General features: G+C 38.4%; 2 protein-coding genes across 2 annotated transcripts; both read right to left on the bottom strand.

The window, feature by feature from the left end:
• Positions 1-2,147: 2,147 nt before the first annotated feature.
• On the bottom strand, positions 2,148-2,711 carry LOC115966456 (uncharacterized protein Mb2253c-like). The gene has a single exon (XM_031085691.1). The coding sequence runs from the start codon at positions 2,709-2,711 to the stop codon at positions 2,148-2,150; it is 564 nt and encodes a 187-aa protein (XP_030941551.1).
• Positions 2,712-10,649: 7,938 nt separating this feature from the next.
• On the bottom strand, positions 10,650-14,897 carry LOC115975857 (pentatricopeptide repeat-containing protein At3g09040, mitochondrial). The gene is made up of 2 exons (XM_031096887.1): positions 11,033-14,897; positions 10,650-10,892 (listed from the first exon to the last, which is right to left on the bottom strand). Exon 1 carries the CDS (start codon positions 14,786-14,788, stop codon positions 11,696-11,698), a length of 3,093 nt encoding a protein of 1,030 aa, XP_030952747.1. The 5' UTR covers positions 14,789-14,897; the 3' UTR covers positions 10,650-10,892; positions 11,033-11,695.
• Between the last annotated feature and the right edge of the window lie 686 nt (positions 14,898-15,583).

Below are 15,583 nucleotides of genomic sequence, written 5' to 3'. Positions count from 1 at the left end.
ATGTGGTCCAAGGAGCCAGGCATGACCAAGGTTCAATTTGACACTTAGATAGATGTCAATGAGTATTAATTTTCCCAAAGCAGGTGGTCCGAGGAACCAAGCATAGCTAAGGTTTTGTTTAATACTTAGATAGATGTTAAGAAGTATTAATTTTCCCAAAGCAGATGGTCCGAGGAACCAGGCATAGCCAAGGTTCTGTTTAATACTTAAAATAATGACTAAAAGTTATCAATTTTCCCAAGGCGTGTGGTCCAAGGAGCCAAGCATGGCTAATGTTCAATTTGACACTTAGATAGATGTCAATGAGTATTAATTTTCCCAAAGCAGGTGGTTCGAGGAACCAAGCATAGCTAACGTTCTGTTTAATATTTAAAATAATGACTAAAAGTTATCAATTTTCCCAAGGCATGTGGTCCGAGGAGTCAGGTATGGCCAAGGTTCAATTTGACACGTAGATAAATGTCAAGGAGTATTAATTTTCCCAAAGCGGGTGGTCCGAGAAACCAGGCATAGCTAAGGTTCTATTTAATACTTAGATAGATGTCAAGGAGTATTAATTTTCCTAAATCAGGTAGTCCGAGGAACTAGGCATAGCCAAGGTTTTGTTTAATATTTAAAATAATGACTAAAAGTTATCAATTTTCCCAAGACATTTGGTCCGAGGAGCCAGGTATGGCCAAGGTTCAGTTTGACATTTACATAGATGTCAAGGAGTATTAATTTTCCAAAAGCAGGTGGTCCGAGGAACCAGGCATAGCTAAGATTCTATTTAATACTTAGATAGATGTCAAGGAGTATTAATTTTCCCATAGCAGGTGGTCCGAGGAACCAAGTATAGCCAAGGTTCTGTTTAATACTTAAATAATAACTAAAAGTTATCAATTTTCCCAAGGCATGTGGTCCGAGGAGCCAGGCATGGCCAAGGTTCAGTTTGATACTTAGATAGATGTTAATAACGCATGACACATAATACAACAAACCCAAATAGGGTGAGGGAAGCCTTTATTAATAATAATACCTCTTAAGGTTATTTACATTCCAAGGGAGTGGTACAAGTTTTTCCTCAAGATCCTCCAGATAATAGGCATCTATCCCGGCCACCGATGTGATACGATATGACCCTTCTTAGTTGGGTCCCAATTTTCCTCATGTTGGGTTCTTTGTAGTTCCTAGGACTTTTCTTAAGACCAAGTCTCCAACTGTTAGTGGCCTTAACTTTACGTTGGCATCATACCCCTGCTTGAGCTTGTTTTGATAATAGGCCAATTGGACCATGACGCTTTCTTTCCGTTCTTCAATTAAGTCCAAGCTCTTCTCCAATGGCTCATTGTTTTTGCTTGGAGTAAAGGAACTTGTTCTCAACGTAGGGAATCCGGTTTCTAGAGGAATTACAGCCTTAGCCCCAAAAGTCATAGAGAAGGGCGTCTCCCCTGTGGACCTTTGAGGTGTAGTCCGGTAAGTCTATAGGACATGTGATAGCTCTTCTACCCATTTCCCCTTTACGTCATCCAGCCTCTTTTTAAGTCCACTTACTATGATTTTGTTGATAGCCTCGGCCTGCCCATTTCCCTGTAAATACATCGGGTGGAATATCTATTCGTTATGCCCGGGTCACAACAATATCTTCTAAAGGCTTTATTATCGAATTGAAGTCCATTGTCCGAGATGAGGGTACAGAGGACTCCAAACCTGGTGACAATATTTTTCCAAAGGAATTTTTTGACATCTACATCCCTAATATTCGCCAAAGGTTCAGTTTCAACCCACTTAGTGAAATAATCTGCGCCCACTAACAAATACCTCTCATTCCCTACTACCTTAGGGAAAAGGCCTACAATATCTAAATCCCACTGAGCAAAAGGCCAAGGGCTAGACAGAGGATTGAGGACTCCTTTTGATTGGTGAATGTTTGGCGCAAACCTTTGGCATTGGTTGCACTTCTTCACATATTCCTGTACTTCTTTCTGCATGTTTGGCCACCAATAACCTTGTGTGAGGGCCCTATGAGATAAAGATTTCCCCCTCGTGTGGCTTCCACAAATCCCCTCATGTAACTCTTCCAGGAGCAGCTCAACTGCTTTAGGGTGTACACACAGCAGGTATGGGCAAGAGAAGGATATTTTATACAACTTTTGGTCCATGAACAGCTAGAACCGAGGAGCTTTTCTCCGTATCTTGTCGACTTCAAACTTACTTTCAGGCAGGACATGGACTACATTCCTTCCCACCTCAGAGGGTTTGCACAAGTCTTCCACAAGGATTACCCTAGGCAAGTCCTGTGTCGAGGATGTTGCCAGTGTGGCAAGAGAGTTTGCATGGGCATTCCTACTTCTAGGAACTTGCGATAAAACAAAAGACTCAAATCTAGACTGTAAGTGTCTAACCGGGCATAAATATTCCTGTATTCTAGAATCTCTTGCCTCCAACTCTGCTTGGACTTGGCCTATAATCAGCCTTGAGTCAGAGAAAATCTCCACCATTTTTCCACCCATCTTCTGAACCATGGTCATCCCTATCAACAGAGTTTCGTACTCGGCCTCATTGTTCGTAGCCGAGAATCCCAATCTTAGGGACTTTTCAATTGTGATCTTCTCTGGAGATATCAGAACGAGTCCCACCCCAGATCCTCTGTGATTAGCTGCACCATCAACGTAGACCATCCATGGCAAGGGCACTTGCAAGGAGATTACACCAATCGATTTTCCATCCATGTTTCACTCTTCTAATTCATCTTCTAATGGGGTCTTAGAAAACTCGACTATCAGGTCGTGCCCCTAGGATCGTGCCCCATTTAGCAATTCTCCCTATGTAGTCAGCGCTTCGAAGTAGAGATCTAAGCGGGAGTTGAGTCAAGACAACAATCGTGTGTAATTGGAAATAATAGGGGAGCTTACGCTTGTCATGCACCACTGCCAAAATGGCCTTTTCTAGTGGTAAGTAACAGACCTCGGCCTTGTATAGTGACTTGCTCATGTAATAAACCGGCCTCTATACACCACTATCTACCCGTATTAACACCAAACTCACCGCATGAGATGCCACTGCGATGTAGGTAAACAAAACTTCATCCACCTTGAGGTTGGACATGATAAACGGCCGAGACAAATATTCTTTCAACAGTTGGAAAGCTAGGACACACTCCTCAGTCCATTCAAATCCTTTTCACTTGTTTAACAACTTAAAGAAAGGTCTACACCTGTCAGTTGACCAAGAGATAAATCGGTTTAGAGTAGTGGTCATCCCCGTAAGCTTCTAGACCTCTTTGGGATTCCAAGGTGGTTGCAGATTGTTGATTGCCTTAATTTGGTCGGGATTGACTTCAATCCCACGGTGTGTGACCATGTAGCCTAAAAACTTGCCTGACCCGACACTAAAAGAACACTTAGAAGCATTAAGTCGTAGTTTATGTTTCCTCAAGATAGCAAAAATATTCCCGAGGTCATTAACATATTTGGACTCTGTATTGCTTTTTACTACCATATCATCGATATAAATTTCAATATTTTTTCATAATTGTGGTTCAAACATCCTGATCATCATCCTTTGATAGGTAGTCCCTGCATTCTTCAAACCAAAGGGCATCACTTTGTAATGGTAGTTTCCTAAAGAAGTTACAAAAGCTGTCCTCTCTTGGTCATCCAAAGCTACAAGTATCTGATAATACCTTTGAAAGGCATCTAGAAAGCTCATCCGAGGATGGCCTACAGTTGCGTCCACCAGCTGGTCAATCCGAGGCATAAGGAAAGGGTACTTTGGGTAGGCGTTGTTCAAGTTTGTAAAATCTACACATACACGTCACTTCCCCGTCTTCTTCTTTACCACCACGATGTTGGCTAGCCATTCTGGGTAAAAAACCTCTTTAATAGCCCCAGCCTGCTTAAGTTTCATCACCTTGTCCTTTATAGCATCCGAATGTTCCTTGGACAAACGCCGAGGTGGTTGCTTCCTGGGGGTGGCAGATGGACTAACATTTAGATGATGGTAGATGAAGTTTGGATCCACTCTTGGGGCTTCCTAAGCATTCCAAGTGAATACATCAACGTTCTTCTTGAGAAACACTACCAGCTCCCCTTTCTCCTGAGGTGGCAGTTGAGCTCCAACCTGAAAAAAAAAATTTCGAATCATCACCAATGGGAAATTTCTCTAAAACCTCACACTTGGCCTCCTCGACTAGCCCCTTCGCAGGTAATTCCGGAGACTTTGACTGCTATAAACCTTCCTTGACTGTAGCCGAGGATTCAACTACTGGCTGATGCAAAATTTCATACACGAGGCACTGCCTAGCCACGGATTAGTTCCCTTCCAGTTCCTCAATCCGGTCTTTAAACAGATACTTCACATTCTGATGCAGAGTTAATGAAACAACACCCATAGTATGAAGTCAGGGTCTGGCCATAATAGCCATGTAGGGGGAGTACGCATCCACCACTATGAAGTCCACTTCCACTACTTCAGAGCTGGCCTGTACAGGCAATCTAATTTGGCCCCTCAGGGCAACAAGCTTCCTATCAAAACTTACCAAAGGCGAATCGTAAGCTGTCAAGTCTTCAGGTTTTAAGTTTAGTCCTTTATATAAGTCAGGATACATGACTTCTACACAACTGCCCTAGTCCACCATTACCCTCTTCACATTATTCCCCCCTATTCTAAGAGTGACCACTAAAGCATCATCATGTGGTTGGATAGTTTCAATCTTGTCTTAGTCCAAGAAACTCAATGAAGGTCGAATTTCCAGTCTAGCTCTCTTCGGCTTGGAGTTGGTGTCCTCAGCTGGTGATCTGGCCACGGACATCACCCTGGCAGGATAAGAACCAGTTTCCCTAGACGCAGCAAAAATGATATTGATTGTACCTAACAGAGGCCTTGAAGAAGCATTCCCTTGAGCCCCTGACCTTAACTGGTCCCCCCGTATGTTGGATCGGTACATAAATTGTTGCAACCTCCCCTCCTTAACTAGTTCCACAATGTTCAGCAATCCTCGATGGTATGTCCCCGGTCTTAGTGGTACTGGCAATGGAGGCTTTGGTTGCGCCTCAAAGAATCTCCACTCATCTTGTTCAGCCATTTGAAATATGACTCGTTCTTGATCTTTTCTAAAACTTGATGCACCAGTTCTCAGAACACGATGTTTACCACCTAAGAGGCTGCAGGCCCAGATTGTCCAGTAAAATCTCTCCGGGGTCTGTTATTATTGTAGCGGTCTGACCTAAAATCCCTCATCTCCTAAGGGATAACCTTACCCTTTCCCTTATCTTACTGCTGGTATTCCTCAATCATCTTATACTTGTCAATCCTATCCATGAGTTGACGTATACTAGTAATAGGTTTCCCCGTCACAGACTTCCTTAGGCTGTGCTTGGCAGGCTGGCAGGCAGGTCAAGCTTGAAAGTACTGATGACTACGTCTTTAAAATCACCATCTATCTCGTTGAACATCTCCCAATATCTGTCCAAGTGCATTTTAAGAGTTTCTCCCTCTCTCATGGATAGAGATAGCAAGGAAGCCAAAGGACGAGGAGCTCTACTACACATAATAAAACGAGACCCAAACGTTTAGGTGAGTTCCTTAAAGGAATCAATGGAACCTGCCTTCAGACCATCAAACCGCCTCATCGCCACAGGCCCCAGACTAGATGGGAAAACCTTGCACATCAAGGCTTCATTCTTTGAATGTACAGCCATCTTTTGATTAAAATAGCTAACATGGTTAACAGGGTCCGTTTTGCCGTTATACAAGGTGAAAATGGGTTGAGTAAACCGCCGAGGAAGTCTCCCTTCCCCAATCCAGCGTGTGAAAGGTGATTTGGAAATTTAGTTGAGTACTTTACTCATGGCGTCATTTACTAGGCCTCTCGAAGATGAATTTCTGTTTTTGTGTTCATGGCGGTAGTCTTTATCATATGAGAAAGACTTGCTAGGGGGAGTTCTTGACCTCTGTCTGTAGTCTTCGTCCTCCTTATCATCGGAAGAGTAGTCAGAGTTAGAAGGAGCTCGCCTTCTATACTCGTGGCGTAAGCTTCTCTTTAGGTAATCAATATCCTTCTGCATGTTTCTTGCATTCTCTTTATGAGAGACATAGTTTTTACCCTGAGATTGACTCTTACTGGTGTGGGTAGGGTGTACACTTCCCTCTCGGTCTCTCCTTCACTCAAGTTCACGGAAGTGATCTTGACATTGAGACCCCATCAATTCTGCTTAATTTGGACCTGAACCTACCATCGTTCAACGTCTAACTCACTATCACACCAGTGATTCCCACAGACGACACCAATTTCCCACAAACGGTGCCAATTATAGGGACCAGATTTGAGTTCCTAGCCCAACACGTAAATGGACTTAGGCCCAAAAAGCCTAAAATAATGAATTTGTAAAGAATGAGTTAGAAAACTGGGTTTTAGTTAATTGAATAATGAGTTAGATAGGTTTGAAGACAAAAGAATGAAAATATACAAGTGTAAATTAAAGAAAAAATGTCCTCAGCGAAATCCAAGGACATTGGTTCTTATATAAAGTTCTTAGGTAATGTTACAAATTTGATTGTAGACTGCTATAGTGTTTCTTTCCTGGATTTTTCGATCTCCTCTTCTCACCCACTCCCTTACCTTTTATACTGTCTTTCCTTTTCATCTCTACCTTTCACGTGCATGCTAGACAGTCGGTTTGGATACTTGTCCCATCAACACTCCCCATATGTCCTTATGTAGTAGCTGTAAGACTAAAATCCACTATTCAAGTATCACCTCCACATTAATGCGGTCATAGAGTTAGCTGCAGTGCATTTAATGCGGAGGCAGCAGCTTTCACCTAAGATATTTTGGGACTCCACCTTATTAGATATCTCTGCAATGCTTGTCTGCTCCAATTGAATTTCTGAGGTCGTCACCCTTGTTGCTAAACCATCTCCCAAGACCTCAGCTAAGTCTGGCCGAGGACGTTTTCATCCTCGGCACACTCTTTGGAGCTATTATGACCAAATCCCACCTTTCTATTTTTCAATACAGTCTCTTCTGATGAAGGCTCCTCCTCCTTGGGTGGGTCCTTGTCCTCGGCTTGGGCCACAGGCCTAATATACAGGTAGATATTGAACCTTAAGGCCCAAGGGCCCTACAGAAATATATTAAGTTTTGAAATTATTACATTTACTAAGGAATAGCTAATACAACCTTTTAAAAAGAAATAATTATTTCTTATTTTAAGGAATAACTATTCATAAGGAATGATTATTCCTTATAATAAAAATATAACCAAACTAAAGAATAACTAAATCATAGGAATAACTATTACATTACAACGTCTATTACAGTCTACCAAACATGCCCCTAGTATTCTAAAAAAAAAAAAAGCTGTTGGTATTTGGTGACTGCACCGACTACTAGACCATTGGCTTTGGTCGTCGAACCATTGGCACTGTTGAATTGCCAACTTTGGCAATCCAACCGTAAATTGACAACTTAGCCCCGCGGTGGCGGCGGCCGGGGGGGGAGGAGAGTGGTGGTGTTCTTTTATAAAATGTTTTACCAAATTTAAATGTTGTAGCCAATAAAGGATTTTATGAAATGGTAATATGCTTAATCTTGTGGAAATAACAGTGTAATAAGAGATGGTTTGTTTTTTTATTTTTTATTTTTTATTTCGACAACTTATTTGTTGAATTGTTATTAAAATGTATAATTTTTAGGTAAGTTTTATGCTAAATATGTTTTTTTTTTTTTTAAATAAAAAAACTAGTTTTGTTAAATTTAAAGTTAAAATAAAAAATGCACAAGAAGCAAAAAATACTTAAAGTTATTTAGATTTTGCCAAACATATACACATGTTTTGAGACTTTGTGCGGGTCTTCTCATTTTTTTGGGGCTAAATTACACTTTTGTCCTCTATTTTTAAAATGATACATTTATACTTAACCTCATAAGGTTGTTGTTATTATTATTATTATTTATTTATATTTTTCTTATCAAATAATCAATAAGCCATTATCTTGAAAATTATGGATGAAAATCTAATTTGGAAAAAAAAAATTTAACTCAATTTGTGATAAATATAAATGATCATATGAAGTTATTTGTTATATAAATCAAAATCTCACGAAGAGAAATATTATTTATAAAAATAGGAGTGAATTTCCAAATTTCTGAATCTTAAGAGGTTATTATTATTTATCCTTTTTCTGCTTTTCAAAAATAAAAAATAAGAAATAAAAACACACAGTATATATGGGCACTCTTTTATAATCTATTCATATATTTTTATCCTAAAAAAATTTGTTCTTTATACTCTTTTTTTTTCATATTATATAGTATACATTGAGGTCTACCTAAATGGCAATGTTAATATCAAGTGTACTTTGTGGCAGTTTTAATGGAAATAGGATTCTAATCATACTTCAAACTTACCTTTCGTGTTGTGGAAAAATTATTCGATTCTTTGGAACAATAGCAATGTTCTTTCCTCTTGTATAAATTATGGTGCCTATCATGAATTTAATAGGTGGAAATCAGTATTATATGAGAGGAAGAAACATAAATCCAAAAAAATTAAATAATAACTCCCATATTGTTCATATACTGGGCATGATTGTTTGGGGGCACCTACATTGGCATTCATGTTGATCATTCAAAAATCACTTGCTTCCATTGGTGAGATCCATAGGTTGTAATCATTAATTAGATTTGGTAACGACATATCACATATTTGTTTCTCATAGAATACCGTTTGATTACATATATGAAAAATCTTAGAGACGGAATAAAAAAAATACCATTAATTAGATTTGGTAATTGCATATGACATGTTTGTTTCTCATAGTATCCCGCTTGAATACATATATAAAAAATCTTTAAAAATGGAAAAAAAAAAAAAAAAATCAAAATTTATCAATCAAAATCTTAGTTTTATTCATGGAAATATTGAATTTTTTTAAAAAATTCACTAGAAAATCCTAATCATTAACATTTTGAAATATTAATCATAACATAAAGTGTGAATCAAGGTGTTAAAAAAATATTGATATTTTCCATATTTAAAACTTTGTTATATACCTACTTTTTTGCCTTTGTGTCTCATTTCCCTAAATCCTTGTAAATTATGATCATCTCTACTTCTTCACATGATCCTCTTTGTTTCAAAGAAAATAGAAATGGTCCATTTCATGGTCAAGAATTAGTTTCCAAGAATCAAAGGCCATGTTTGATTCCTCTGAAAACATGATGTGTTTTATTTTTATTTCCTGTTTTTTTTGGGGACCCACTAGTGAAAACATGTTTGCCTCTTCTTTTTTTCTTTTTTCTTTTTTTTTTTTCATTCCCAAGATCCAAAAACGTGGGTATGAATATAGAAAATGAAAATAACTTTTGGCCATTTTCATTTTCAGCAAATATGAAAACAGTGGCATTCTTTGTCATAAATGTGAAAATGGATGGTACCTAGTGCTCTGTTTTTTTTTTTTTTTTTTTTTTTTTTTTTTTTGATAATTCGATAATTAGTTAATTACAATGGAGGAGGGAGATTTGAACTTTGAATGTCTCTATTGAAAACACCAAAAAGTGTCAATTAGTTGAGCTACAAACTCTTGGTGAAGTGCAGTTTCTTTCTATTTGCAAATATAGTTGACAAACTAGCTAAATTGCCATCTCCTTTCTCACCAAGTTTCTGAACACTTTCAAGTTCATAAAAAATTCCTCCAAATTTAATGAACGCTGATGAAGTTAGGTACTGTTTTTTTCACTTCTGTTGCAGTGTAGGTTAAATAATGTATGCATGGTATGACATTTCATTTTCTGGCTCATGATGTCTTTTGCTTTATCTTTTCAGAAAACTGCACATTTGTGTGGTGCATAAACGGGATCCATCAATAAAATCTGCTTCATTATTAACAATAAAATCTGCAAGTTGAAGTTGTTGTCCATCTATCGGCAGTGCAAATATAATGCAGGCTTAGTGTAAACAAGTGGATGAGATAAATTAAACTACCATATTGCATCAATCCAGTAGAGAGAAACGGCCAAGTAGAAATCACTTACAGCAAGTCAAACAGGAGGAAATGAAGTCAAGTATGTCAATTGAGAGGGTGGCAGGAAAGTGCAGGAACCAAACAGAAGTTGGCAGCCAACACATCCAAGTGCAAGCACATAAATCTAATAATTATTCACTACAACACAAGTGCAATCAACATTACGTTAAAACAATTATTATTTTTCCCTTTAGCATATATCATGTTAATAGCCAGAATCCAGTATTTAGTCAAAGAATTGACTAAAGCCTAAAATAACTATTGAAAAAGGGCCTTATTTTTTAAACAAGTGCAATCACCATTACGTTAAAACAATTATTATTTTTCTCATAGCATATATCATGTGATAGCCATACTCCAGTATTTAGTCAAAGAATTGACTAAAGCCTAAAATAACTATCGAAAAAAAAGGGCCTTATTTTTTCATATGTATGTAAGTATGCAAGATTGCTCCCATATTTCAAGGCAGTTAAGGGCCGGTGCACAGGGGCAGCCTCGCTGTTCTTGAGCAGAAGGCACCATCACTCCCTATTGAGAACTTTACTACCACTGATCTTTAAATACAACAATAACAACCATTTTGGAAGAAACACATGAAAAAGATATCCAAAGATTCTGAATTTTCATTTAACATCATATAATCTTTTGAGAGTACATAGCCAACCCCAAAATTTTTGGAATTAAAGCATATTGTTGTTGTATATATTTTTAATGCTTACAGTTAATTCCATACAACAAGGACAAACTAAAATCGATTTAAAAGAAAAAACAGCGCAACCTATTCTCTTTACCAACAAAGGCATCTACACAAGTACAATCTGAACTTGAGTTCTAGTATGGCCATCCTACTCCAGCAGGTGATTCAACAAAGAGAAGATTTGACGCTACAAAATGAAAATTATAGAAATGATTAGATAGATGCATTAGTATCAGAATTTGAACACTAAACAAAGGAAAATTAAGTCCATACTACTCACTCCCAGTCAAATGAACACAAATCCACATTACATGCTATGTGACGTACCTCTATTCCATGCCAATGAATTTTTTCAAAGGCCTTGATGACCTCTAGGATTAAATGGACCCAACTCTGTAATGGCACCTCCACTAACAGAGGAAAAAACTGGAACTTGACCGTCACTATCAAGAGTTTTCGTCTAAGAACCTCACATTATAGTTTCACAGCTCTCTTTCTCTCTCTCTCTCTCATGAATGAATTTTATCGAGTATTTATAAACTTTACATCCTTTTTCACCCTCAAAAATCAAGCCCATGACTTCAACTGGAAGCTCATGGGACAACAAAATTACAACTCTTCCTATCTCACTGCTAAAACTGGGAAAAGAATCAAAAATTATATTTTAGGAGAGTTTCATACTCTAGATCATAATAACATGTTCTGAATATCAAATAAGCTTTCTTGGAACTATCAAAATGGAATTGCTAAATGCCTGAATCTGAAACAATGTTTTTCTATCAAACAGAGAGAACCAGAGATGAGGGACTTTATGCAGATCTAGACCTCCAAAAACATTGGTCTAGCCCACTTAATCCGGTTGGTTCTTAGCCAAATACTTCATTCCGAGTGAATGTCTTCTACCCACCAATCTGCTTTATTTTATTTGGCATAAACGGACAGGATCGTGTCTTAATGTTTGCTAAAGTAAGACCAGATATAAGAGAGCTTTTACCACTCTTCCTCAAGTAAGAAAGAATCAGTGTCAGCAACATAACCATCTTCTTTCATTAGAGCTGTCAAATCCTTCAGAATTGCATAGATTTCACCAGCACTGGTATGAGACCTATCCCCTGCAACAAATAAGTTCTTCTTTTGTTCCACTTCAATCCAGCTACATCCAGGAAACTTTCTCACTCCTTTTTCTTTCATTTTCCTCCTCAAAAAGTTAACCCCATCCCAGTTTCCTGATGCAGCATATATATTAGAAAGCAGCACATAGGATGAAGAATTCAGGGGATCTAACTCAATAAGTTTCTCAGCTGCCCTCCGCCCCCTTATTTCATCTCCATGTAATCTGCAAGCACCAAGAAACGAGGCCCAAATCATAGCATCATCATGTTCAAATTTTACTTTGTCAACTAATTCTTCTGCTTCTTCAAGGGAACCCCATCGGCCAAAAAGATCGACCATGCACGCATAATGGTCTACTCTGGGCTGAATGCCATAGTAATAGACCATATTGCCAAAAATATGACGGCCTTCAGATACCTTCCCTGCATGACTACACGCAGTGAGAACACCAAGGAACGTGACATCATCTGGCATAACATATTTTTGCTTCATCTCATCAAATATCTTTAGCGCATATTCTGCATAACCATTTTTAGCTAACCCCACTATCATAGAGTTCCAAGAAATAACATCATTTTTACTGCACATTTCTTCAAAAACTTGCACAGAGCTTTTTACATCCCCACATTTGGCATACATATCTACAAGGGAACTACCTGTTAACTCATCTAAGTCAAAACCAGTGTGGAAAATGAGGGAATGGATCTCCCAACCATCTCTCAAAGAAGATGAGACAGCACATGCATGAAGGACACTGACAAATGTAGCTTGGTCTGGTAGGGCATTCTCCCTACGCATTTCTCGATATAAATGCAAAGCCCTCTCACAGAAATCATTTTGAGCGAGTCCTGAAATAAAAGCAGTCCATAAAACTGTACTTTTCGGATTTGGAAACTCTGAAAAAAGAATATCTGCATCTTCTTTTCTTTGGAATTTCAAATACATGCCCAACAGAGAGATGCCCAAGAAGTCACCATCAAACTGAAGACCCCATTTTACTATAAGACAGTGGATTTGAATTCCCAGTATTAGCATAAGTGATCCATTACATGCATCTAAAATGCTTGCAAAAGTGATTTCAGTTGGATTCAGTTCTACAGCCCGCATCTCGCAAAACAAATCTATTGCTTCCTCTAAATTATTTTGTGCACACCCGGCAATCAGAGCATTCATGGAGACCACGCTTCGCTCAGGCATGCAAGCAAAAACTATGCGTGCTGCCTCAATAACTCCACACTTAGCATACATGTCAATAAGAGAGCCCCCGACATACAGGCTTGTTTCCAGACCAGATTTAACTGAGAGACAATGGACTTGCTTTCCTTGCTTAAGTGCTCGAACATTTGCACAAGCACTGAGTATACTGGCAAGGGACACCTCATCAGGAACAATTCCATACAAATTCATTCTACGGAACATGTAGAAAGCCTCATCCTCCTCCTCTTCCTGCACGTACCCAACAATAATTGCATTCCAAGAGACATTGTCTCGATTGCTTATGAGCTCAAACTGTTTCCTTGCCCCCTTTAATGTCCCGGATTTAGCATACATATCAACCAATGCATTACCCACAAATAAATTTGATGACAGTCTGTTCTTGATAATAACTGAATGCAATTGGCGACCCATTTCTAGATCTTCCAAGCAAGCACATGCACTCAAAATGCTAGTATAGGTAAAATCATCAGGATGAAAGCCACATTCTTTCATTTTAAAGAACAACTGGATTACTTCATGGGCATACTCATTCTGTGCATAACCTCCAAGCATTGCATTCCACAACACAACGTTTTTCTCATCTAAAGCTTCAAATACTTTCTTCGCAGCATCCAGTTTCACACATTTGGCATACATATTAATCAAAGAACTGCCTGCATAGACATTTGAATCCAACCCCTGTTTAATTGCCTGAGCATGAACTAATAGGCCGTAGTCTAGAGCTCCCAAAGTGGCAATTGCACTTAATACACTCCCAAGTGTAGATCTTGTGGACTTCACTCCAGCTTTCCTCATATTCAGGAAATATGTAATAGCTTCCACATTGTAACCTCTCTGGGCATGCCCTGAAATCATCACATTCCATGCAACAACATTCGGATTGGGCATCTTGGCAAACATTTCACAGGCATAATCAAGCTTTCCAATATTCATACACGCACTTATGACAGTCACAAAGGCCACCAGGTCGGGAACACGGCCAACTTTCTGCATCTCCTCGAACACTTTAAGTGCCTCCTCGGGCAAACCAACTTGAACATAACCAGCAATCATGGCAGTCCAAGAAACTGTGTCTAAATCCACAGCCCCATCAAATATACGCCGAGCATCACTCACACAATTGCACTTGGCATACATATCAATAAGTGCACCTTCACAGAAAGAGCTTGATTCAAGCCCCATCTTAAAAACACTACAATGGACTTGCCTACCATACACAACATCCACCATTCTTGCACAAGCAGACAAAACAATTGCATACGTGTATTCATTTGGCAATACTCCACAGTTCCTCAATAACCCAAAACACTCAACAACCTTTTCCCAAAAGCCCCGCCTCGAGTACATAGAAAGAACCGAGTTCCAAGCCAATACACCCTTGTCCTCCAACTGGTTAAATGCCTTCTCAGCGAAGTCCACATTGCCACACTTAGCATAAAGATCTACAATGGTGTTTCCTAGAGACCCTTTTGAAGAAAAACCAAGTTTCAGGCTCTGGGCATGGACAATTTTGCTGGTGTTCAAAGCATGAGCCAGCAGTTGAGGCATTTCGTCGAACAGGTGGCGGGTTCGGATTTGTTTGCATTGTTGTAGGCAGGACTGTAAGAGATGGGCATATTTGTGATTCTCTGAAGGCAAAAGGGGTTCTTGGTTTTGGGTATATTGAAAAGAATCATGTGGAATAGCGGAGAAGTTGTAATGGCGATGGAGACAGTGTGCGGCTCTGAGTCTGAAGGGAGGTCTGGAGTGCATTGAGTCATGGACTCGCTTGGGTAAGTTGACAGGGCCTATTTCAAATGCTTCGCGCCAAAGCTTAATAAATAAAATGGCGCAACGGACAGTACGGTAGGCTAAATTATCCAATGACAATGTTTAATTGTAAAATTTCACCCCCCCAAAAAAAAAAAAAAAAGAAGTTTAATTGTAAAACAATCTTATAAAAGGGTTGTACTTATAAAAGGGTTGTACTTGTCGTAGAATATCGGTTAAAGTTAAAGTCAATGTTTTTAATGTTTTGTTATGGTTTAATCTAACATTTTCTAGTAGAGGGTATTTTTATGATCACGCACAAAGGATGAGTTACAATAGTCGTCCTTGTCCCCTTTTTTGTTCACCAAAAGAAAAAATAATCAAAATCTACTATTCCTCTTATTCTTTTATTATTATTATTATTATTATTATTTATAATAATCTTTTATTTCATTAAGTGAGCATTTTTTTTAGTTAAGTTATTTGTTTAAATCCACTTTTTGTTTTACCTTTTAACAAACAAAAAAAATAAGTAAACATTTTTTTTTTTATTACTTATAATCACTTTTTGTCTTGTCTTGTTTTTCAACCTGACCGTGTTCTATTTGGGTTGAACAGTTGAAAATAAGGCTCTTGTTTTCTTTTAGAACACTAGCTTTGAATGGTAAGACTAAGAGGAGATGAATCTTGTTTTCTTGTAGAACACTAGCTTTGAATGGTAAGACTAAGAGGAGATGAAAAAGTAGAAGAATGAAAAATATAGAAATGATAAAAAATAAGAGGAAAGAAAAGATTATT

The sequence above is a fragment of the Quercus lobata genome, chromosome 2 (assembly GCF_001633185.2).
Source record: "Quercus lobata isolate SW786 chromosome 2, ValleyOak3.0 Primary Assembly, whole genome shotgun sequence".
Classification (NCBI taxonomy): domain Eukaryota; kingdom Viridiplantae; phylum Streptophyta; class Magnoliopsida; order Fagales; family Fagaceae; genus Quercus; species Quercus lobata.
The sequence above is the reverse complement of the archived record's forward strand: the minus strand, read 5'-3'. Positions and strand labels throughout refer to the sequence as shown.